Genomic DNA, 25,143 nt, shown 5'->3' with positions numbered 1-25,143 from the left:
CACTCAGGTCTGTATCATAGCCAAGCACACCAACATTTAACCCTCCCCCCCCCCACTTGCAAGAACTCATGAAAATCAGCTCCTCTAATTTTCCCAGTCAATGGCTTTGGGGAAATGTTCTCCTTGTGCATTCCTCTGTGCTCTCCTCTCTCTCTCTTGCCTTTCTTCATGACCATGCCCCTTCCCCTCTGCAGCACCTGCCATCTATTTTTTTCTCACAAACCATGTCTCTGCACCTCTACCTTCCTCAATGTGGCTTCTTCTCTGCCTTTAGTTGTGGAGTTTGCTCTGTCAGTCTTCAGGTTGATTTCTGGGGTATTTAGAATGATTTGATAGTTATCTAGCTGTGTTTGAGGGATGAGATGAGCCTAGAGTCCTCCTATTCTAATGCCATCTTAGCTCCTCCATGATAACACCCTTAGTTGCACATGTGTCTATTTCCCTATAATGTTCTGCAGGCCATAAGTACTTTTAGCGTTTTTTTTTTCCACTTAATATTTTAATTTTAATTTTTAAAATTATTTTTTAAAGTTTATTTATTTTTGGTAGAGAGAGAGATAGGGAAGGAAAAACAGAGAGAGAAGGAGAAAGAGAATCCCAAACAGGTTCTGCACTGTCAACTCAGAGCCTGACGTGGGTCTCTAACTCACAAACCATGAGATCATGATCTGAGCTGAAATCAAGAGTCAGATGCTTAACCAACTGAGCCACCCAGGTGCCCCATTACTTAATATTATTCTAAATGCATGTATATTTTTTAACCTGCCCCAAATCTTTGTCAGTTCATGTGTAATATTTACTGGTTAAGTGCTTATAAAAATTGGTTTGCTTATTCTTTGTGTTGGGTCCGAGTATTTGCTATTAAGAAGCATGTTTTTGTTATGATTGTTTTTTCCTATTTTGGGGAGGGGTTAATTCCCTTGGGCTTATTCCCCAACGTGGATCAATTGGATCAATAAGTATAAACTATGCCTTATGTATGATTTTGCATCCACATTTTCCAGAATTCTTTATGGCTATATAGACAGAATTAGCCTGGTGTACAGTGCTACTAGCAATGTGTAAGTGCATCCATGTCATAAACTCCTGCCAGAACCATTTCATAAATAATTATGTATATTTATTTTGTACTGACTGACCTGGAAACCAGAGACATAGAGGCAGGGAGGCAAGTTGGAATACTGCTACCATAGTCAAGGTCTAAGTAAAAAAGACCTGAGTTTTGGTAATTACAAAACTAACAGATTCAAATTCATTATAAAACATTGACTAAGTGCCTATTATGTGCCAGGCCTGTACTAAATATATTAGTGCTTATTTTTTTTTAAGTTTATTTACTTTGAGACAGAAAGAGAGAGGAGCAATAACACATGCATATGAGTGGGGGACAGGCAGAGAGAGAATCCCAAGCAGGCTCCGCACTGTCAGTGCATAGCTGAACTGTGAGGTCATAACCTGAGCCGAAATCGAGAGTCAGATGCTTAACTGACTGAGCCACCTGGCACCCTAGTACCTAATTAATTTTTTTTTTATCTCTGTAAGTTAAAGTATTATTGGTCTTCATTATATAGATGAGGAAACTAAGAATTATCAAGTTGATGTAACATACCCTAGGTCACACAAATAGAAGTTCTAGAGCTGGGTTTCAAACATAGACTTTCTGAAGGATTAAGCTGCTGGAAGAATGAAAAGCAAAACAAAACAAAAACAAACAAACAAACAAACAAAACAAAACCAAAATCAACCAACCAAAAAAAAAAAAAAAGATAGAAAGAAAGGAAAACAAATGCATAGTTGTTAGTGACCAAAAGTAAGTGGGGGCCAAGGGAGGTAGCCAAGATAACTCCAATATTGGGTGCCTGTTCATGAATAGTGTTCCAATTGGCTAACCACTCAAGTTCTTGGTGGTGTTCTCTTTCAGGAGACTCTGACAGTTTCAGCAAAGTGCGGCCTCTAGGAGAAAAGCCAACCATTGTCCGTCCTCCGGTGAGGCCTCCAGATCCTCCGTGCCGGGCAGCTACTCCCCAAAAGCCAGAACCAAAGCCAGATATTGTGGTTAGCAATGCAGGGGGAATCTCATCGTCTGTGTAAGTAGTGTTGTTCCTCATCCTTGACCTAAAGGTCATGTTAGGCCATCAGGAGTTCTTTCAGGATCACCATTATGATTATGAAGAGTATACAGTCTACGACCCCAGGGCTTAGTTCACTTAATAGTCTAGGGAAATGTCACAGACAAGTCCTGTTTGGCGTGTTGCACTCATCACTCCAGGCTGACAGATTTCACTAAAGCTGCCCTGATCTCTGTAGGGTGATAAGATTACCTTCTGTTTTCATGTTCCCTTTGGAAATTTTTTTGTATTTTCTTGTTATTGCTACTGGTTTTTAAAGTAATTTAATGAACAGATTTATTTATTGTACTTGTGCCTTTAGGCTTTTTTTTATATCAAGGTTATGATTTTTAAAAATCTTCCAAAATGGGGGCGCCTGGGTGGCTCAGTTGGCTGGGCGTCCCACTTCGGCTCAGGTCGTGATCTCGCAGTTTGTGAGTTCAAGCCCCATGTCAGGCTCTGTGCTGACAGCTCAGAGCCTGGAGCCTGCTTCGAATTCTGTGTCTTCCTCTCTCTATGCCCCTCCCCTGCTCATGCTCTGTCTCTCTCTATCTCAAAAATAAATAAAACATTTTTAAAAATCTTCCAAAATGTCTCAGATTCTCCAGAGAACCTCTTGCAAAGTAGGAACTGAGCTGATTTCTAGCAGTTTTTCCTGAGGTGGGACTGTGAAGCCAAGGAACCAGGCATAGAGTGGCTAAGGTAGGAGCATAGCAGCTCTCACAGATCAGCCTTTCATGGCCACAGTTAGCCTGACTGGTCTCTCTTCAGCCAGTGCTTGGGATCCCTCTCATATACTGCCTCCTGTATTCCTTTTTCTCATGTCTCTTGTTTTCCATAATTGTAAAATGGGGGAAATATGAAAAAGAAAGACTCTACCATGTTAATTAAGTAGCTAAGTGTATTTACAAAAATGGCAAAAATTTATACTTTGAAACCAAAGACTTGTTTCACTTATTTCTCACAAGAATAGCCTGAACCAACAACATACTCAGACCATTCTGAACCAAGGGAAAGCAAAGGGCATTAGGCATAGCCTTGCAGTAGCTTACGGTCTCTGAGTCATTTCACATTCTGATGCTTGGGTTTCTTCTCAGACCCAGGTCCTTTGCAAGCTAAGGCAGACCCTTCATTTGGTGCCCATCTGGTTTATAGTTTTTGTGTTGCTCATTGTCTATTGGTTCTCATATGTATTCCAGAGAAACTCATGGGACTTGATTGGCTTCTGTTTGCAGGGTGGCTTCCAGGACCAGGTTCTTTGAAACAGCTTCCCGAAAAACAGGAAGGTAAGCCATATAAGTGACAGAAGAAGAACCAAGTTACTTTTTATTTAATGGATCATGAGCATTTCATTTCCTCTCTTACATTCTGTTTTTCTGTTTCTCTGTAGCTGTCTCTGTCTCTGTGTCCCTTTCTCTCTCCTAGTTCTCTCTGTCTCCTCATCTCTCACCCTGTATATTTGTCTTTGTCTATATACATGTGTGTTTCTCTTTGTTACTCTATTTGTCTCTCTCACACTTTCTTTCTCTCTGTTTTTGTCATTCTCAGTCTCTTTCTCTCTTTGTGTTTTTCTACTTATATCTCTGTTTCTGTCTTTGTCTCTCTGTCTCCTATCTGTATATTTCACTCTTTTTCTGTCTTTCTTCATGTCTTTCTTTCTTTGCCTATCTCCGTATCTGTTGTGCCATTGAGTCTCTGGCACTGTTTTCCATTTCTTCTTCCTCCTCCTCCTCCTCCACCTCCTCCCCTTCTTTTCTTCTCTTTTGTTTTCTCTCTCTCTCTCTCAGACGCAGATATACAAACAGTACTCACATACTAAGTAACACTACAAAAAATATTACACTCAACGTAAGTCTTTTTTTTGTTAGTTTACTTACTTAGACTCTATTATATTCTAAAAGAGCAGCTGATAGGAATACACATAATGTAACACTCTAACATAAGCAGCCTTAGAATAAGCAAACATTAGGTGGTATGATATAAATCACCTGGAAAAAATTGAGGGAACAAAAAACAAATAGATTTGCCTTTGACTCCAGACCCACTGAAACAGAATCTCCAGGAGTAAGACCTGAGTATATTTCTTTTTTCTCTTCTCTTCTCTTATCTTTCCTCTTTCTTCTCTTTTCTTCCTTTCCTTTCCTTTCCTTTTACTTCCTTTCTTTCCTCTTTCTTTCTTTCTTTCTTTCTTTCTTTCTTTCTTTTCCTTCCTTCCTTCCTTCCTTCCTTCCTTCCTTCCTTCCAGTTTGTTTTTAAAACTTCTAAGATATTGATACAGATTGTCCAGAGTCTGGCATCTGAGACCCTTTAGGCTATAACATCTAGAGAAGTGGCTGCATAGCCTTTAGGGACTCTTTTGTGAGCTTGCTCCATGTTGCTTATCAGAGAGTTTGAAATTGTGCTTCCTGATGGGTGATAAGAGTATAGCTTTTCTAGGTGGTCAGTTAAAAGAAAAATGTGCCTTTACCAACAATGGAACTGGGGTATGCTTAACACTATCTAGTCAACGGTGTGAGACCTAACTCACTAGGACATGACCCTGCACAGCAAGTCACCCTCGTTCTGCTTGGCAGTCAGCCATTAGACCAAGCCAAATTCTCCTTTGACAATAATTTACCATTTATTCTACCATAACAGATAAAAATGATGTTACAGTCCCAGATTTCTCTTCCAATACAATAAAATTTTTACCTAGGATGTTTTTAAAACAGGCTTAGTCAAATGTCCCTCTTGAAAAAAAAAAATAAGAGAGAGAGAGAGAGACAGAGACAGAGAGACTCTTAATATAGCACCTGCCTATGAGCAGGATCACATCCTATTTCCTTGGTGATTCTTCCTCCCTCCCTAGAATAAGCTATATGAGAAATAACTACCAAGGAAATGTAATGAAGTAAACTAGAATTAACAGAATGAAATGGGTACATCTAAAGGAAAGCTTTTTTTACAGGGTACTTGCATGATTCAGTGGGTTAGGCATCCAACTTTGGCTCAGGTTGAGCATCCAACTTTGGCTCAGGTCATTATCTCAAGGTTCTTGGGTTCAAGTGCCATGTTGGGCTCTGTGCTGACAGCTCAGAGCCTGGAGTCTGCTTTGGATTCTGTATCTCCCTCTCTCTCTGCCCCTTTTCTACTCACACTCTGCCTCTCTCCCTCTCAAAAATAACATTAAAACATTTTTTAAAGGAAAACTTTTTTAGAGGAAGTGATATCTAAGTTAGAGCTTAAAAGATGAGTAGAAATACACCAAAACATATAAAGAATTCATTGGTAGCCTTGGACAGGGAACCGAGACAATGAGAGAGAATTTGTAAGAGGCATGAACAAAGTCCAGTAGAATCTTGAAGGCAGGCCAGCTTCTAAAAGGAAATTATAGCCAAACTGATGTTGAGAGTATGGAAACATTGTCTGAGCTACTGTCACTACTGGCTGAGCTATGTCAGCTATGTCAGCTACTGCTCAGGGAATTCCTGGACCAACTTACAACATGAGAGGGCTGTAGCCAAACCAGGCATTTCAGGCTAGAGAACAACTCTACTTATCCTATGTTTAGGCTTCTGGAACCTAGATTTAATTCTGTACTTTACCTCCAGATACCATCTTGGCAGAGGTGTGGGCAACACCAAAATGGATACACCTATCCTCCAGTGTGTCATGAGCCATAGAGACATACTCTGTATCCACAGGTTCCTCCCATTTAGTATCCATGTAGAAAAAACAACACTTCTGTCTAGGCTCCCACCTTGTAACCCCCATTTGTATTAGTACATCTACATCAGTACCATCTATAGACATTGTTGAAAAGCTCTTCTCTCATCTCTGATGAAAATAATCATCTGTTTATCCTTTGTTTATCCTCCTTTTTGCTTCCCATTTGTACCCCTGACTGTAGCCTGACATTTGAATCACCTCACTTCCTCATTCATCTCCTTTCCATAACCAATAAAAAAAAATTAAATCTCAAATGACAGAGAGAAGTGGTTCATCAAGAAGAGAAGGGAGGGGAAGATAGTTCACCAAGGCAGACAGCTTATGCAAGACAAGTTCAGTAAGTCATTAGTGTTACACTTTGGCTACAATGTGGGGGTGAGGAGAGGGAAACTTACTTGGAGGTGAGGCCAGAAAGATACTTTGGGGCCAGATTTTAAAGACCTTATATGACATACAAAGGGTTTTTGTCTTTATACTATCCTCTATGATGAGTCATGGAACTTTTAAACATGACAATGCATAGTCTGAGATGACTGAATTGTAAAAAAATCATTCTAGTAGTACTGAGAAAGATAGATGGGAGAGTAAAGACTGGAGATAGAGAGACTAATTAGGAGGATAATCATCATGGCAACAGTTAATGAGGCCTTAACCTATGACATTGCCAATACAATGGAATAAAATGGACAGTTTTGAGATAGACACAATGAGACCTTGCTGATTTTTCAAACATGGAGCATTGGAGAACGATTAAAAGGGGGTAAAAGTCTATTCTAGAAAATTAAGTGTATGATAACAATAATGAGTCATGGAGGAACAACTTTTGTGGGAAAATGTTGCTCCCCTCGATTTTGGACACAGTGATTTTAAGACCCTGTGGAATATCCAGAAAGAAATATCCAGTGGGGGTTGAGAGGAAGATAGGAGCAGAGTAGGAGGACCTGCGGCTCACCCATCCCACAAACACAACTAGATAACTAAAAATCATCCTAAATGTCCCCAGAAATAGACAGGAAGACTGACAGAACAAACTCTACAAATAAAGGTAGGAAATAGTCCACACTGAAGAAGGTAGGAAGTGTGGAGAGGGCGTTTAGGGCAGAAATGGATCGCTGGTATGTGCAGGGGAGGGATCAGTGCTCACAGAGAAGGGCAAGAGATAGAGGATCACAGAAGAATGCACAAGGAGAACATTTCCCCAGGGTTGTTGTCTTGGAAAATGAAAATGGCTGAATTTTTTGAGTTCTTGCAACAAGTGGGGCTTAAAGCATGTAGTTTTAAGGGAGAGTGGACTTTGCTGTGATAGAGGCTGGGGGGCACTGCGCTGCTCCTGTAAAGAAGGCAGTATACACCCCCAAGTCTGATAGTGTGGAAACAGCTATCTGAAAAACACCTGGGACATATAGGGGAAGATTATTTGCTCCTCTCAGAGTGCTTCCCTCAGAGTCAGTGTGCATGGAGGCACCTCTCCAAGGACAAGGGAGATAGCTGGTGCCATTTCTCCCATTCACACCCCTCAGCATAAACACAGAGCCACCTGCAATAAGCACCATAGCACCAACACTAGCTTCCTAGCCTGCTTACACCAGGTCCCTCACCCCTGTGCTCTGGAGGTACTGCCCTTCTAGGTCAAGCTTGTATCAGGCACAGCATGGTGAGGCCCTTCCCTAGAAGACCACCAGAAACCCCTGTCCAGTTTGCATTTCCTGACCAGAGCATTCTGCAGGGCTTCATTTCTATTGGAAGTAGCATCATGTCTCATTTCACAAGCACACCAGAGCACACCTAGTTAAACCTCACCACATTAAGACCAGGGACCAAACACTGTCCAATGTAGGCAAGGAAAATGTCTGCAGAGGACTGGCCTGAAGGATGGAGCACCTAAAACACAACAGAAAACATGCAGCACACACAAGAGACACTCTGTAAAGCTCCAGGCCATGGACAGCGTGGGGCGAAGGGAGGGGGGGTTCGTGTTCACTTCTGGAGCAAGAGCTCACTGCTTCTCTGGCTTTCAGTCATACTTTCCCTAGTAAAAAAAGACACCTGCAGATCTCAGGGAGGCAGGACTTGGTATAAGCAGCTCAAGCCTCTGCTGTGTGGGCTATGCCACTAGCTGATTCCTTCATTGCTCATATGATGGATGTAAAATGGTGTTAGCCCACTCTCTTTCCCAGCGAGGTGACTTTGCTTCCACTTCTTTTCAGGAAGCCCTCACAGAAGAGTGAACAATCTCCCCTCTTGTGTCCCAGGCTTCCATCAGATCCCTACCTTCATCCTATTTACTGGCCTTCTGTCCACCCAGCAGTGCAGTGCTGCTGTGTTTTATCTCAGGTGCACAGCTGGGTTTCAAAACTGCAAATTTTAGGGACTTGGTGTGGCAGGGACCCACACTGATTCTCTAGGAGGGACTCACTGCTTTCTGCTGGTACCAGTTTCTCCCAGAAAAATAGTCACATGATCACACAGGGGCTTGGATTTTATGGTAAAATTCAACAAAAAGCCCTCATCCAGGTTAGGTGCCCTCAGCAGCCTTTATGTTAATGAATGGGACAGCTCAATGGTGCCCACTGGCTCTTTTGTCCCTTGAGAGGCAGTGCCACCTCTTCCAAATGCAGTCCAAGAAGAAGAACTTTCTCTCTCAGTTTAACCCAGGAGATCCTCAGAGAACACTGACTACTTTCTGGCTTTTGGCCTCCTTCTCCACAGGAGCAACACTATACCCACCAGGCTTGACCCTGGTGATGGTGCAGACTTCTAAAACTTCAGACTATCAGCTTGGCTGCTTGTAAAAACTGGCTATAATCAGCTCCTCTTGTATTCCCAAGTCACTGGTTTTGGGGAAGTGTTTTTCTTCTGCAACCCCCTTGCATACTGCTTTCATTTGTCCTCTCTCTCTCTTTCTCTTTGTCTATCTCTCCTCTCTCTCTCTGTGATCAGGGCTCCCTCCTCTCTGCAGCACCCACGATTCTTTTCTAGCCCCAAATCACATCTCCAAACCTCCTACCTTCCATAATATTGCCTCTTTTCTCCCTCTAGTTGTGTAGTTTGTTCTCTCAGTCCTCAGATGGATTTCCTGGGTGTTCAGAATGATTTGATAATTACCTATCTATGTTCAAGGGATGAGGCAAGCATAAGATCCTCATACTACTCTGCCATCTTAACTCCTCCTATTAAATAATAAAATTGGTAAGCCTCTAGCCAGGCTTACCAAAAAGAAAAGAGAAAAGACACAAACAAATAAAATCACAAATGATAGAGGAGAAATAACAACCAACACCACAGAAATACAAACACTTAGAATATTATGAAAAACTATATGCCAACAAATTGGACAAACTGGAAGAAATGGATAAATTCCTAGAAACATATAAACTACCAAAAATGAAACAGGAAGAAATAGAAAACTTGAACATACTGATAATCAGCAAAGACATTGAATCAGTAATCAAAAATCTCCCAGCAAACAAAAGTCCAGGGCCAGATGGCTTCATGGAGAAATTCTACCAAACATTAAAGAAAGAATTAATACCTATTTTTCCACAAACTGTTCCAAAAAATAGAAAAAGAAGGAAAACCTAGGAAGTCATTCTATAGGGCCACAACATTACCTGAATACCAAAACCAGAATAAGACTCCACTAAAAGAGAAGTACAGGCCACTATCCTTGATGAAGATGGATGCAGAGATTCTCAATAAAATACTAGCAAACCAAATCTAACACTACATTAAAAGAATCATTCACCACAATCAAGTAGGATTCATTCCTGGGCTTCAAAGGTAGTTCAATATTCACAATTCAATCAATACTGTATACCACATTATTAAAAGAAATAATAAGAACTATATGATTTTTTCAATAGATGCAAGGAAAGCATTTCACAATGTACAACATCATTCATTAAAAACCCTCAAGAAAAGTTGGGTTACAGGGAACATATCTCAACATAATAAAGGCCATACAAGGGGCGCCTGGGTGGCGCAGTCGGTTAAGCGTCCGACTTCAGCCAGGTCACGATCTCACGGTCCGTGAGTTCGAGCCCCGCGTCGGGCTCTGGGCTGATGGCTCAGAGCCTGGAGCCTGTTTTCGGTTCTGTGTCTCCCTCTCTCTCTGCCCCTCCCCCATTCATGCTCTGTCTCTCTCTGTCCCAAAAATAAATAAACGTTGAAAAAAAATAATAAAAAAAAATAATAAAGGCCATACAAGAAACCCACAGCTAATATCATCCTCTATGCGGAAAAACTGAGAGCTTTTCCTCTGTGGTGAAGAATTAGGGATTCCACTCTCACCGTTATTTAACATAGTACTGGAAGTTCTACCCACAGCAAGCACACAGCAAAAAGAAATAAAAGGCAACAAAATCATCATCAAAGAAGAAGCCAAACTTCCACTCTTTGCAGATGACATGATACTCTGTATAGAAAACTCAAAAGACTGATACACAAATTCAATATAGATGCAGGATACAAATTCAACATACAGAAATCTGTTGAATTTATATGCACCAATAATGAAGCAGCTGAGAGAGAAATCAAGGAATCAATCCCATTTACAATTTCACCAAAAACCATAAGATACATAGGAATAAACTTAACCAAAGAGGTAAACAGTCTGTACTCTGAAACTATAAAACACTGATGAAAGAAATTGAGGACACAAAGAAGTGGAAAAACATTCCATGTCCATGGATTGGAGGAACAAGTATTGTGAAAATGTCTATATTACCCAAAGCAATCTACACATTTAATGCAATTCCTATCTAAATACCACCAGCATTTTTCAGAGAGCCAGAACAAACAATCCTAAAATTTGCATGGAACCACAAAAGACCCTGAACGGCCAAAGCAACCTTGAAAAAGAAAAGCAAATCTGCTAGTATCACAATTCTGGAGCTTAAGTTATATTACAAATCTGTAGTGATTAAGATAGTATGGTATTGGCACAAAAATATACACATAGATCAATGGATCAGGGATCAGAATAGAAACCTCAGAAATGAACCCACAACTATATGGTCAATAAAACAGGAAAGAATTTCCAATGTGAAAAAGACAGTCTCTTCAACAATCAGTGTTGGGGAAACTGGACAGCAACATGCAAAATAGTGAAACTAGACCACTTTCTTACACCATACACAAAAATAAATTCAAAATGGATCAAAGACCTAAATGTGAGAGAGGAAACCATTAAAATCCTAGAGGAGAACACAGGTAGTAACCCCTTTGGCATCAGCCATAGCAACTTCTTACTAGATATGTCTCCTGAGGCAAGGGAAATAAAAAATAAACTATTGGGACTTCATCAAAATAAAAACCTACACGGTGAAGGAAACAATAAACAAAACTAAAAGGCTGAAAAAGAGCCTACTGAATGGGAGAAGATATTCGCACATATCATATCTGATAAAAATTAGTATCCAAAATATATTTTAAAAAACTTATGAAATTCAACACCCAAAAAATGAATAATACATTTAAAAAAGTGGGCAGAAGATAGGAATAGACACTTTTCCAAAGAAGACACACATATGGTCAACATATGCATAAAAATATGCTCAATATCACTCAACATCAAATGGAAATCAAAACTGCAGTGAGATATCACCTCACACATGTCTGAATCAACAACACCAGAAACAACAGGTGTTGATGAAGATGTGGACAAAGGGGAACCCTCATGCAATTTTGGTGGGAATGCAAACTGGTACAGCCACTCTGGAAAACAGTATGTAGGTTCATCAAATGGTAAGAATAGAACTACCCTATGATCCAGCAAATGCACTACTAGGTATTTGTCCAAAGGATACAAAAATACTGATTCGAAGCGGCACATGCACTCCAATGTTTATGGCCGCATTATCAACAATAGCCAAATTATGGAAACAGCCCAAATGTCCTTCAACTGATGAATAGATAATGAAGAGATGGTATATATAGAATGGCATATTACTCAGCTATATAAAGGAATTAAATCTTGGCATTTGCAACAACATAGATGGAGCTGGAGAGTATTACGATAAGAGAAATAAGTCAGGGAAACACAACTACCATATGATTTCACTAATATGTGGAATTTAAGAAAACAAGCAAAGGGGGGAGATTGGAGATAGACAAAGGAAGAAACAGACTTAATTATAGAGAACAAACTGCTGGTTACCAGAAGAGAAGGGGGTAGGGGATGTTGTAAATACATTGTGGGGATTAAGGAAACACTTGTGATGAGCACCAGGTGTTTTATGGAAATGTTTAATTACTGTATTGTACACCTGAAATTATTATTATACTGTGTGTTAGCTAATTGGAATTTAAATAAAAATAAAAAAGAGAGGGTTTCCGGAAGATGGCGGCGTAGGAGGACGCAGGGCTCACCGCGCATCCTGCTGATCACTTAGATTCCACCCACACCTGCCTAAATAATCCAGAAAACCGCCAGAGGATTAGCAGAACGGAGTCTCCAGAGACAAGCGCAGACGAGAGGCCCACGGAAGAGGGTAGGAAGGGCGGCGAGGCGGTGCGCGCTCCACGGACTGGCGGGAGGGAGCCGCGGTGGAGGGGCTGCTCGCCGGCCAAGCAGAGCCCCCGAGTCTGGCTTGCAAAAGCGGAGGGGCCTGCCGGACTGTGTTCCCACAGCAAGTGCGACTTAGCGTCTGCGAGGTCATAAGTTAACAGCTCTGCTCGGAAGCGGGAAGGCTGGAGGACAAAGGGAGGGAGAGCTGCTGAGCCCCCGGACAACAGAGCTCAGTTTGGTGGCGAACAAAGGCGCTCGCCAGCGCCATCTCCCCTGCCCATCCCCCAGCCAAAATCCCAAAGAGAACCAGTTCCTGCCAGGGAACTTGCTCGCTCCGCGCAAACACCCAACTCTGCGCTCTGCAGAGCCAAACCTCCTGCAGCGGATCTGACTCCCTCCTGCTGCCACAGGGCCCCTCCTGAAGTGGATCACCTAAGGAGAAGCGAGCTAAGCCTGCCCCTCCTGCCCCTGTGCACCTTGCTGACCCACCCCAGCTAATACGCCAGATCCCCAGCATCACAAGCCTGGCAGTGTGCAAGTAGCCCAGATGGGCCACGCCACCCCACAGTGAATCCCACCCCTAGGAGAGGGGAAGAGAAGGCACACACCAGTCTGACTGTGGCCCCAGCGGTAGGCTGGGAGCAGACATCAGGTCTGACTGCGGCTCCGCCCACCAACTCCAGTTATACACCACAGCACAGGGGAAGTGCCCTGCAGGTCCTCACCACGCCAGGGACTATCCAAAATGACCAACCAGAAGAATTCCCCTCAGAAGAATCTCCATGAAATAACAACAGCTAATGAGCTGATCAAAAAGGATTTAAATAATATAACAGAAAGTGAATTTAGAATAATATTCATAAAATTAATCGCTGGGCTTGAAAACAGTATACAGGACAGCAGAGAATCTCTTGCTACAGAGATCAAGGGACTAAGGAGCAGTCACGAGGAGCTGAAAAACGCTTTAAACGAAATGCATAACAAAATGGAAACCACCACGGCTCGGATGGAAGAGGCAGAGGAGAGAATAGGTGAACTAGAAGATAAAGTTATGGAAAAAGAGGAAGCTGAGAAAAAGAGAGATAAAAAAATCCAGGAGTATGAGGGGAAAATTAGAGAACTAAGTGATACACTAAAAAGAAATAATATACGCAAAATTGGTATCCCAGAGGAGGAAGAGAGAGGGAAAGGTGCTGAAGGGGTACTTGAAGAAATAATAGCTGAGAACTTCCCTGAACTGGGGAAGGAAAAAGGCACTGAAATCCAAGAGGCACAGAGAACTCCCTTCATACGTAACTTGAATCGATCTTCTGCACGACATATCATAGTGAATCTGGCAAAATACAAGGATAAAGAGAAAATTCTGAAAGCAGCAAGGGGTAAACGTGCCCTCACATATAAAGGGAGACCTATAAGACTCGTGACTGATCTCTCTTTTGAAACTTGGCAGGCCAGAAAGAATTGGCACGAGATTTTCAGGGTGCTAGACAGCAAAAATATGCAGCCGAGAATCCTTTACCCAGCAAGTCTGTCATTTAGAATAGAAGGAGAGATAAAGGTCTTCCCAAACAAACAAAAACTGAAGGAATTTGTCACCACTAAACCAGCCCTACAAGAGATCCTAAGGGGGACCCTGTGAGACAAAGTACCAGAGACATCACTACAAGCATAAAACATACAGACATCACAATGACTCTAAACCCATATCTTTCTATAATAACACTGAATGTAACGGATTAATTGCGCCAACCAAAAGACATAGGGTATCAGAATGGATAAAAAACAAGACCCATCTATTTGCTGTCTACAAGAGACGCATTTTAGACCTGAGGACACCTTTAGATTGAGAGTGAGGGGATGGAGAATTATTTATCATGCTACTGGAAGCCAAAAGAAAGCTGGAGCAGCCATACTTATATCAGACAAACTAGACTTTAAATTAAAGACTGTAACAAGAGGGGCGCCTGGGTGGCGCAGTCGGTTAAGCGTCCGACTTCAGCCAGGTCATGATCTTGCGGTCTGTGAGTTCGAGCCCTGCATCAGGCTCGGGGCTGATGGCTCAGAGCCTGGAGCCTGTTTCCAATTCTGTGTCTCTATCTCTCTCTGCCCCTCCCCCGTTCATGCTCTGTCTCTCTCTGTCCCAAAAAATAAATAAACGTTGAAAAAAAAAAGAGACTGTAACAAGAGATGAAGAAGGACATTATATAATAGTTACAGGGTCTATCTATCAGGAAGAGCTAACAATTATAAATGTCTATGCGCCGAATACCGGAGCCCCCAAATATATAAAACAATTACTCATAAACATAAGCAACCTTATTGAGAAGAATGTGGTAATTGCAGGGGACTTTAACACCCCACTTACAGAAATGGATAGATCATCAAGACACACGGTCAATAAAGAAACAAGGGCCCTGAATGAGACATTGGATCAGATGGACTTGACAGATCTATTTAGAACTCTGCATCCCAAAGCAACAGAATATACTTTCTTCTCGAGTGCACATGGAACATTCTCCAAGATAGATCATATACTGGGTCACAAAACAGCCCTTCATAAGTTTACAAGAATTGAAATTATACCATGCATACTTTCAGACCACAATGCTATGAAGCTTGAAATCAACCACAGGAAAAAGTCTGGAAAACCTCCAAAAGCGTGGAGGTTAAAGAACACCCTCCTAACGAATGAGTGGGTCAACAGGCAATTAGAGAAGAAATTAAACAATATATGGAAACAAACGAAAATGAAAATACAACAATCCAAACGCTTTGGGACTCAGCGAAGGCAGTCCTGAGAGGAAAATACATTGCAATCCAGGCCTATCTCCAGAAACAAGAAAATCCCAAATACAAAATCTAACAGCACACCTAAAGGAAATAGAAGCAGAACAGCAAAGGCAGCATAAACCCAGCAGAAGGAGAGAAATAATAAAGATCAGAGCAGAAATAAACAATATAGAATCTAAAAAAACTGTAGAGCAGATCAACGAAACAAGAGTTGGTTTTTTGAAAAAATAAACAAAATTGACAAACCTCTAGCCAGGCTTCTCAAAAAGAAAAGGGAGATGACCCAAATAGATAAAATCATGAATGAAAATGGAATGATTACAACCAATCCCTCAGAGATACAAACAATTATCAGGGAATACTATGAAAAATTATATGCCAACAAATTGGACAACCTGGAAGCAATGGACAAATTCCTGAACACCCACACTCTTCCAAAACTCAATCAGGAGGAAATAGAAAGCTTGAACAGACCCATAACCAGCGAAGAAATTGAACCGGTTATCAAAAATCTCCCAACAAATAAGAGTCCAGGACCAGATGGCTTCCCAGGGGAGTTCTACCAGACGTTTAAAGCAGAGATAATACCTATCCTTCTCAAGCTATTCCAAGAAATAGAAAGGGAAGGAAAACTTCCAGAGTCATTGTATGAAGCCAGTATTACTTTGATTCCTAAACCAGACAGACACCCAGTAAAAAAAGAGAACTACAGGCCAATATCCCTGATGAATATGGATGCAAAAATTCTCAATAAGATACTAGCAAATCGCTGGGGCGCCTGGGTGGCGCAGTCGGTTAAGCGTCCGACTTCAGCCAGGTCACGATCTCGCGGTCCGTGAGTTCGAGCCCCGCGTCAGGCTCGGGGCTGATGGCTCGGAGCCTGGAGCCTGTTTCCGATTCTGTGTCTCCCTCTCTCTCTGCACCTCCCCCATTCATGCTCTGTCTCTCTCTGTCCCAAAAATAAATAAAAAAAAAAACATTGAAAAAAAAATTAAAAAAAAAAGATACTAGGAAATCGAATTCAACGGCATATAAAAAGAATTATTCACCATGATCAAGTGGAATTCATTCCTGGGATGCAGGGCTGGTTCAACATTCGCAAATCAATCAACGTGATACATCACATTAACAAAAAAAGAGAAGAACCATATGATCCTGTCAATCGATGCAGAAAAGGCCTTTGACAAAATCCAGCACCCTTTCTTAATAAAAAACCCTTGAGAAAGTCGGGATAGAAGGAACATACTTAAAGATCATAAAAGCCATTTATGAAAAGCCCACAGCTAACATCATCCTCAACGGGGAAAAACTGAGAGCTTTCTCCCTGAGATCAGGAACACGACAGGGATGCCCACTCTCACCGCTGTTGTTTAACATAGTGCTGGAAGTTCTAGCATCAGCAATCAGACAACAAAAGGAAATCAAAGGCATCAAAATTGGCAAAGATGATGTCAAGCTTTCGCTTTTTTGCAGATGACATGATATTATACATGGAAAATCCGATAGACTCCACCAAAAGTCTGCTAGAACTGATACATGAATTCAGCAAAGTTGCAGGAGACAAAATCAATGTCCAGAATCAGTTGCATTCTTATACACTAACATGAAGCCACAGAAAGACAAATAAAGAAACTGATCCCATTCACAATTGCACCAAGAAGCATAAAATACCTAGGAATAAATCTAACCAAAGATGTAAAGGATCTGTATGCTGAAAACTATAGAAAGCTATGAAGGTAATTGAAGAAGATTTAAAGAAATGGAAAGACATTCCTGCTCATGGATTGGAAGAATAAATATTGTCAAAATGTCAATACTACCCAAAGCTATCTACACATTCAATGCAATCCCAATCAAAATTGCACCAGCATTCTTCTCGAAACTAGAACAAGCAATCCTAAAATTCATTTGGAACCACAAAAGGCCCTGAATAGCCAAAGTAATTTTGAAGAAGAAGACCAAAGCAGGAGGCATCACAATCCCAGACTTTAGCCTCTACTACAAAGCTGTACTCATCAAGACAGCATGGTATTGGCACAAAAAACAGACACATAGACCAATGGAATAGAATAGAAACCCCAGAACTAGACCCACAAACGTATGACCAACTCATCTTTGACAAAGCAGTAAAGAACATCCAATGGAAAAAAAAAAACAGTCTCTTTAACAAATGGTGCTGGGAGAACTGGACAGCAACATGCAGAAGGTTGAAACTAGACCACTTTCTCACACCATTTACAAAAATAAACTCAAAATGGATAAAGGACCTATATGTGAGACAAGAAACCATCAAAAACCTAGAGGAGAAAGCAGGAAAAGACCTCTCTGACCTCAGCCGTAGCAATCTCTTACTCGACACATCCCCAAAGCAAGGGAATTAAAAGCAAAAGTGAATTACTGGGACCTTATGAAGATAAAAAGCTTCTGCACAGCAAAGGAAACAACCAACAAAACTAAAAGGCAACCAACGGAATGGGAAAAGATATTTGCAAACGACATATCGGACAAAGGGCTAGTATCCAAATCTATAAAGAGCTCACCAAACTCCACACCCGAAAAACAAATAACCCAGTGAAGAAATGGGCAGAAAACATGAATAGACACTTCTCTAAAGAAGACATCCGGATGGCCAACAGGCACATGAAAAGATGTTCAGCGTCGCTCCTTATCAGGGAAATACAAATCAAAACCACACTCAGGTATCACCTCACGCCAGTCAGAGTGGCCAAAATGAACAAATCAGGAGACTATAGATGCTGGAGAGGATGTGGAGAAACGGGAACCCTCTTGCACTGTTGGTGGGAATGCAAATTGGTGCAGCCGCTCTGGAAAGCAGTGTGGAGGTTCCTCAGAAAATTAAAAATAGACCTACCCTATGACCCAGCAATAGCACTGCTAGGAATTTATCCAAGGGATACAGGAGTACTGATGCATAGGGGCACTTGTACCCCATGTTCATAGCAGCACTCTCAACAATAGCCAAATTATGGAAAGAGCCTAAATGTCCATTAACTGATGAATGGATAAAGAAATTGTGGTATATATACACAATGGAATACTACGTGGCAATGAGAAAAAATGAAATAGAGCCTTTTGTAGCAACGTGGATGGAACTGGAGAGTGTGATGCTAAGTGAAATAAGCCATACAGAGAAAGACAGATACCATATGGTTTCACTGTTATGTGGATCCTGAGAAACTTAACAGGAACCCATGGGGGAGGGGAAGGAACAAAAAAAAAAAAAAAGAGGTTAGAGTGGGAGAGAGCCAAAGCATAAGAGACTGTTAAAAACTGAGAACAAACTGAGGGTTGATGGGGGGTGGGAGGGAGGAGAGGGTGGGTGATGGGTATTGAAGAGGGCACCTTTTGGGATGAGCACTGGGTGTTGTATGGAAACCAATTTGACAATAAATTTCATATATAAAATAAAAAAAATTAAAAAAAATTAAAAAAAGAAATGTCCAGTAGGTAACTGCAACTTAGACTAGTAGTTGAGGTTGAATCCACAGAGATTTAGGGGTAGAACTGTTGAATACAGCCACTGTGCAACTTCACGGGACATTTACATATACTACGATGTGAATAGTGGCCCCTTGGTGGGTTCTCAGTATTTGGTGGTGATTTAAACCATGAATGGGAGTAAGATCACTCAGGAAGTAGGTATAAATAGACTTAGGAAAGGACAGAAAAACAATGCTATGGAATTAGCCCTATTGTCATTCTATCTATTGTCTGGGATGTTCTGGCAAAACTATATAGGCCTTCATTCTTTAGGATTGTCTCTTCCCTCCAGCTCTTCCCAGACAAGGCTAACTTAGTATGGATCTAAGCATATTAAGGGGCTGGGGAACGTTGGTTTGGTCTTTAAGGCAAAGGGTGATTAATGTTTTGAATGGCATTTGCCATTCTACCTTGTCCTTATCCCTATGAGAGACAATCACAGAATACAGGTTTTGGTCTTGGGCCAGTTTCTCTGGGCTCCCCTAGCCTCCCATTGCCTAAACACTAAAAGGATTATTCTGACACCTGAGAGATGTCTTTGTATTTAGGTTACTGGGCTTTCTAAAACTGCCGAGAGGCATCCCAACTTATAAGCATAGATCTAGATGCTTTGAAACATTTGGATGGATTACTTCCCATTTTTCAAATGGACTCTTTGACACTGGCCTGGAAGGGTCACCCATCCCCTTGCTTTGCCTTTCCAGTTCTGATTTCTAGAGACTTAGTGAATATTTTTCCTCCTTTACCCACAGTCCTCAAGGAAGACTTCCTGGAGATGAGAGTTGAGGCCTCAGGTATGTATTCTTCACCCCTGATTACAAAACCTTATTAAATATAAGCCTTCTTTATGGAATTTGAACTTTTGAGGACTTTAGTCTTGAGGGTCCAGAGGGTAGGAGCTCCCTCCCTGTCTCAGTTCATGACCCTTATATTTACTGCCTTCTAATTCTCAGGTTCCCTGTGTTTTTAAGTCTCCTTCCTCTTTCCTTCCTTTCTCCTCCAACCAAACTACAGCATGGTTTTACAAGTTGCCTTTGGATAAAGTTCATTAGAAATCCTAGACTGTGACATTTGGGGCAAGTACATTTCATTCTCTTAGCCTCAATTTCCCAATCTGTACAATGAAAAGTTTGGAACTGTCTAACTCTGACATTCTTTCGATCTATAAGAAATCAGTAAGCTCTCTTTGGTATTATAGCAAGTACCATGAGTCCACTTCAGTATCATGTAGAGACTTCGCAGCTTTAGAACAAATCACTATTTTAAGTCCTACCCCCCAAATCCTTTATCCTTAGTCCTGTGTATTTATTTAATGCAAAATACTTCCACTTCCATTATGCAAAATACTTTCACTTCCATTATTTTATTTGATCCATATTAAATGCCAGAATAAGGAGAATAATTGTATTTTAACTCAGCCATAAAGGAACTGAGGTTCAGGGGCGACTGGGTGGCTCAGTCAGTTAAGCATCTGACTGTTAATTCAGCCCAGGTCATGATCTCATGATTTATGAGTTTGAGCCCCACATCAGTCTCCTTACTGACAGTGCAGAACCTACTTGAGAGGCTCTCTCTTAGTCCTTCCCCTGCTCTCTCTTTCTCTCTCAAAATAATAAGTAAACTTTAAAAAAGGAACTGAGGTTCAGAGGGGATAAGTAACTTGGTAAGGTCACAAGAGTCACAGAGATCATGGAATTTTTTTTTCTCTACCAAGGAGTTCTAATTGGCTATCAGGTTGCTGGCATGACATTAACCAATATAAACATAAATGAGATCTGGGTATCTGAAGAAGAACTTTCCATTTGTCTCCTAGCCTTCTTTTTTCTTCCTATCACTGCCAGTCCTATGTGGTCCATGGGTTGATAAGCTTTTCCTTAGCAGCCCTCATGGAGGTGAAGTCCCAGAAATCAGTTCAGTTATTGTAGTACCATAAATGCAATGGCTACGCTAGGTGGGTAACCTCAGAGGTATCAGGCTTCATCTCCTGTGGACTTTTAGGGAATAAGGGTTGAGGTCAAATGGACACAGTTTCCAGTCCTGATTATAGCACCATCTTAGGCCTGTCTCAAAGGATCTGAGTTGTAAGGGCCTTTTCCTAGCCAGCCTCTGTTGCTCAGAAGATTAGCTACCAATTATATGTTTAGCTACCCAACAAGAGAGGTGTCACTCCTCAGTGGCTGGTAAGTACTTGACCAGTTCTAGCTATTACCTACTCTCTTCTTTCCTTTTTAGGTTTTGAAATCCTTGGTCTCAGAGGATCCTCCACAGGTTCTGGAAGGGTCTTCTTCAAACCCATTGTGTGTTGAGTCATTTTGTGCTGAGGAGAGCAGCTTCTTCCTGGCCTTGCATCTTCAGGCTCTAGGATGCTATAAAATAAGGGGCACATATCTTAGACACAGGTTTATTTCTCCTATGTATTCTGTCTTCATTCCCTCTGAAGATCTATGTTGAGCTACTATATGACTGTGAATGGCTGAACACCCTCAAGCCAGACTGCAGAAACCAAGCTATCTACTGACCTGAGTTGAAGAAAGGAGCTTAGTTTTCAGCTCTTCTCTGAATTTCCTGCCTCCTCAGAAGACCATGGAACTCTGAAAGATTTTGGACTAAAGACTGATCTCAGAGGTCTTACCCTAAAGTAGAAGCTACTTGAGTTGGGGGCCATTGCCCATTGTAGAAGAGTAGGAATGTTTGCTGAACATTGGAGAATATTAACATGTCTCTTACTAAGGATAAGGAGGCTGGTACTAGGGTTGGAGTTCTGGCACTGCAGTATATTACCAAGAACCTGTCTGCTCCTATTGGGCCAGACAGCATGAGTGGTGACAACACAACCTCTTCATGTGGACCTCAAAAAGTGGCCTTCCTGTTTTTACATATAGCCACATAGGACAAATCTACAAAGAATATTTTGCATGTTGAAGCCTAGGTTTGTTTGAGTTATTTTTCCTGTTTTTTTTTTTCTGACAACTTTATTTCCAAACAATTAAGAAAGATACAAAAGCTGAAAAACAGTTCTTTTAAAAATGCAGGCTGTATTAGTCCTGCACGAGTTCCATTCCTGGGTCAAATACTGGGAAAAATTGTTAAGATGGATTGAGTCCAGGCAGCTGGCACTGTTGCTTCATGTTTGCCTTATGCAGATAAGCAAGCTCTTTTATCTCCTCCAAGAAACAACTCCTATCCCAGTGTCCGTGGATTCAGAAACTCCACGAAGCTTCTGAAATGGTATGCAGAACTCCAAGACAATGTGCCTTTTCTGGGAGATGGTCCATAGCATTCTACTGAATTTCAGATGGACCTGTGACCCAATAAGGTTAAGAACCACAGCACTTGAGATAAAAGATTCTATTTACAACCCATAAGTATATGATTGGAAGAGCCTTCCAAAATTATTTACTCTAACTGCCTAATTTACCTTTGGAGAAACTGAAACAATGTAAGTTATTAGCCAGGCCTAAACAAGATCCTAGGTACCTGGGTTCCCATGCAAGTTTCTTTCCATTTTACAACACTTGTCTAATAAGAGGCTTTATGATTGGTGGCTTTAGTGGTCATCATTTTGAGTGTTTGGTTTTTACCCTCTTTACTGAATCCCACATATTTTTCATCAAGTGGAAAACTTTAAGACATAAGCTCCTGGTGTTCCATTTGCCATCTCAGTCATTGGAAAAGTACTAAAACACAACTGGTTTATTGAGTAGTCAAAAATCTGAGTAGACATCTCTGAGTCTTGTTTGTTGATGGGAGGCTGCTGGAGAAAGTGTCATTGCTTGTGTTCCCATGCAGGTGTCTAAACCATAGCCTGTCTTTAGAGTCTGTATATTTATAATGTGACCAAGTGTGACAGAAAGGATTTTCCTACTTGGACCCTTCTAGCAAGACCCTGACTATGGAACTGAGAGAGAAGCATAGACATGGGTGGGAAGAGGGAAGGAGAGAAGGAAGGAGAGGGAGATGGATGAAGGGGAAGAGAGAGAAACACACATTCTCAAACCGACTCTGAGATGCCTTTGAAACAGTGTTACTGAAAGGTGATAGTCACTTTCAAGACTGAACTCAACATGGTTTATTGGTGAATTAGTAACATGTAGGCTAAACACACTGAGAGCCCTTGTGGAAGTTATTGAGTGGAAACTTGATGCCATTCCCAATAAAGACATGCCTAAGTAGCCACATAAAACTCTCTCAGCTCTACCCAGTCTCAAAGACCAAGTTAATAAGAACCAGTAGCAAGAAAGCCAAGTAGCCATCATTCTACCTGCTACTCACCCCCAAAGGAATTTTCTGTGAGACTACTGGCCTCACCCAGGAAGTTTCTTGTTGAGCCCTGGTCTCAGAGCTGTGGCGTCTTTGCTCTGCCCCCATTAGATGAATGATTAAAGCAAGCGGGTGTGTAGATTTTGGCCACATATTGAAAGATTATTGATAACCAGAGAAAGCCACTGCAGTCCCAGTTGAATAGGTGTCCTAGAAATGTGACCATGAGATTGCTGTGTGTTTTCTGGGACATATATAGATCAAGACCCTGAGCTAGAAAGTTGGGACCCCCAGTATGGCTGGATGTTAGGAAGCAGTAACTGGATAGCTCTGCCCCTGCCCTAGTCTATACCCAAAGAATGCCCCCAAATGAACCTCAGAGCCTCCTCTTTTGCACTCTGATTTAAAGAGCAAAAACTTTTGTGGTGAGGCACACCATCATGGAATGAGACTGTCTTGGCTCAGGCTTAATGGATGAATAGTTATTCAGAAGAGGCTATTGGAATGGGATGATAATTGAAGAGTGACAACTATAGGGAAATTACCTACATACCTTGGCCAGAAGGTTAGATAAACTGTCAGTGGATGAACTGTAAATCTTGAACTGACAGTAATAACAATTATTAAGCACCTACTAAGTTCTAAGTGCTTTATATACATAATCTCCTTTCTCCTTACAACAATCATGCAGAGATGCTATTCTCCTCATTTACAGATAAAAGATTTATGGCCCAGGAGGCTAAAGTAACTGGCTCAAATTCACACAGAAAGTAAATGACAGGACCGTGGCTTGAAATCCAAGCCTCTCTGACTCCATGCTGGTTTCCCTTTGTCACACAGAAGCTACATTACTGGAACTGGCATGACTCTATGACTTTTCTCCCTAATAAAATATTAGAAGGCCAGAATTTGAGGGGAATTTGGGGATGCAGGTCTAGTTTACAGGGGAACAAAAACTGGGCCGAAGAGATTTCTGAGTTGGGCTTTCTCCTCACCTTCCATTTATGCATTCTGTAATGTTTTTAAAAGGATCATTCAATTTTACCTTGTGAAATGAATGGTTTACTTTTAGTTGGTAGTTGTTGAGTCCTTGGCTTAGCTGTTTTTCAAAGGAAAAAGTATCCTTGTATGTGTCTATGTACTTTACCAAGGCTGTAGCATGCGTATTTTCAGTCCAAGAGATTGGAGATATCACACCGTTTAAGAATCAAAAAAGGTATTTGTGGCTCTCTGGTACTTATTACCTTGGGGTAAAATCGTTACAATGTTTTCTCTGGTGATCGCAAAATTAAGAGATAGTGTAGAATAAGAAATGTTATTGAAGTTTTTGCTTAAAAAATGTGGGGAGGTTGTCCAGCTACAGGGTGTGGATGTAAAATTCAGCATCTGATTTCAGTAATGAAACTGTGTCATATAGAGTATAAAATAACTGGTTTCGTGGGAAAGGATTCTTCCCTTTCTAGAACTTCCTTGATTATGTAATAACTAGAATAGAGTAGAAGATGTATCTCTGTGGCCAGAAAACACATTGCTTTCAAAGAACGTAGATCAATGATATTAGTTTTAACGTAGCTGCAAGCAAATGGCCTTGACACATTACAATCCCCAAAAGCTTCAGAAGCATTTAAAAATTTCAGACGGAAGCAAGATACCTTGAAAAGATGTTTCTCATGAAGAAGAAACCTTCATTTTCATGAAGCACTTGATGCCAAGGACATTAATAGATGCTAGAAAGACTGCCTATGTGAAATACATATGTGACAGACAAAAGAAGGAGGTCCTTGGGCCCATTCATGTGACTTTCAATAAAATATGCAGACTCTCTAGTATTGATGTCCTCTATCTGCATTTTTTTCATGGAAACAATCTTTGAGCATATTAGACATGATGCTGTAGCTGCCATGCACTGCTCGTGTTGTCTTTTGCAATTCTAAGGACATACAGGCACAGAATCTTTATTACCAAGATTCTCAGCTATAGTCTACTTTGCACCAAGCCCTTGTCATTTCCTCCTCAGGCCTTACAACATCACTGCAGGATGGGTAATAACCCCATTTTATGGATAAGGAAACTTGAGGTTCAAGGAAATGAGAAATGACTTTGTCCAAGATCACACAGCTAAGGATTGATAAAAATACAGGACTGGAAACTACAGAGGTCTTACAGTTTCTACTACATCACACTACCCCTTAGGAGTAAAGAAATCCTGATGGTAAATGGGAGAACATGCTTTAGAAATGAGACTGATGGAAACAACATCTATAAGTA

General features: G+C 41.2%; 1 protein-coding gene across 1 annotated transcript in view; it reads left to right on the top strand.

Moving 5' to 3' along the window:
* OPHN1 (oligophrenin 1) overlaps positions 1-24,701 on the top strand; it is a 621,295-nt gene extending 596,594 nt beyond the window's left edge. The window contains exons 22-25 of the mRNA XM_030305317.1: positions 1,922-2,087; positions 3,344-3,394; positions 19,368-19,409; positions 20,848-24,701. Coding sequence (XP_030161177.1) covers positions 1,922-2,087; positions 3,344-3,394; positions 19,368-19,401 — 251 coding nt within the window. The 3' untranslated portion in view covers positions 19,402-19,409; positions 20,848-24,701. The remainder of the gene's footprint in view (positions 1-1,921; positions 2,088-3,343; positions 3,395-19,367; positions 19,410-20,847) is intronic.
* The last annotated feature ends 442 nt before the right edge of the window (positions 24,702-25,143 follow it).

Source organism: Lynx canadensis, chromosome X, assembly GCF_007474595.2.
Source record: "Lynx canadensis isolate LIC74 chromosome X, mLynCan4.pri.v2, whole genome shotgun sequence".
In the NCBI taxonomy this organism is placed as follows: domain Eukaryota; kingdom Metazoa; phylum Chordata; class Mammalia; order Carnivora; family Felidae; genus Lynx; species Lynx canadensis.
Note: the sequence above shows the minus strand (reverse complement) of the source record. Positions and strands in the feature narration are given on the sequence as shown.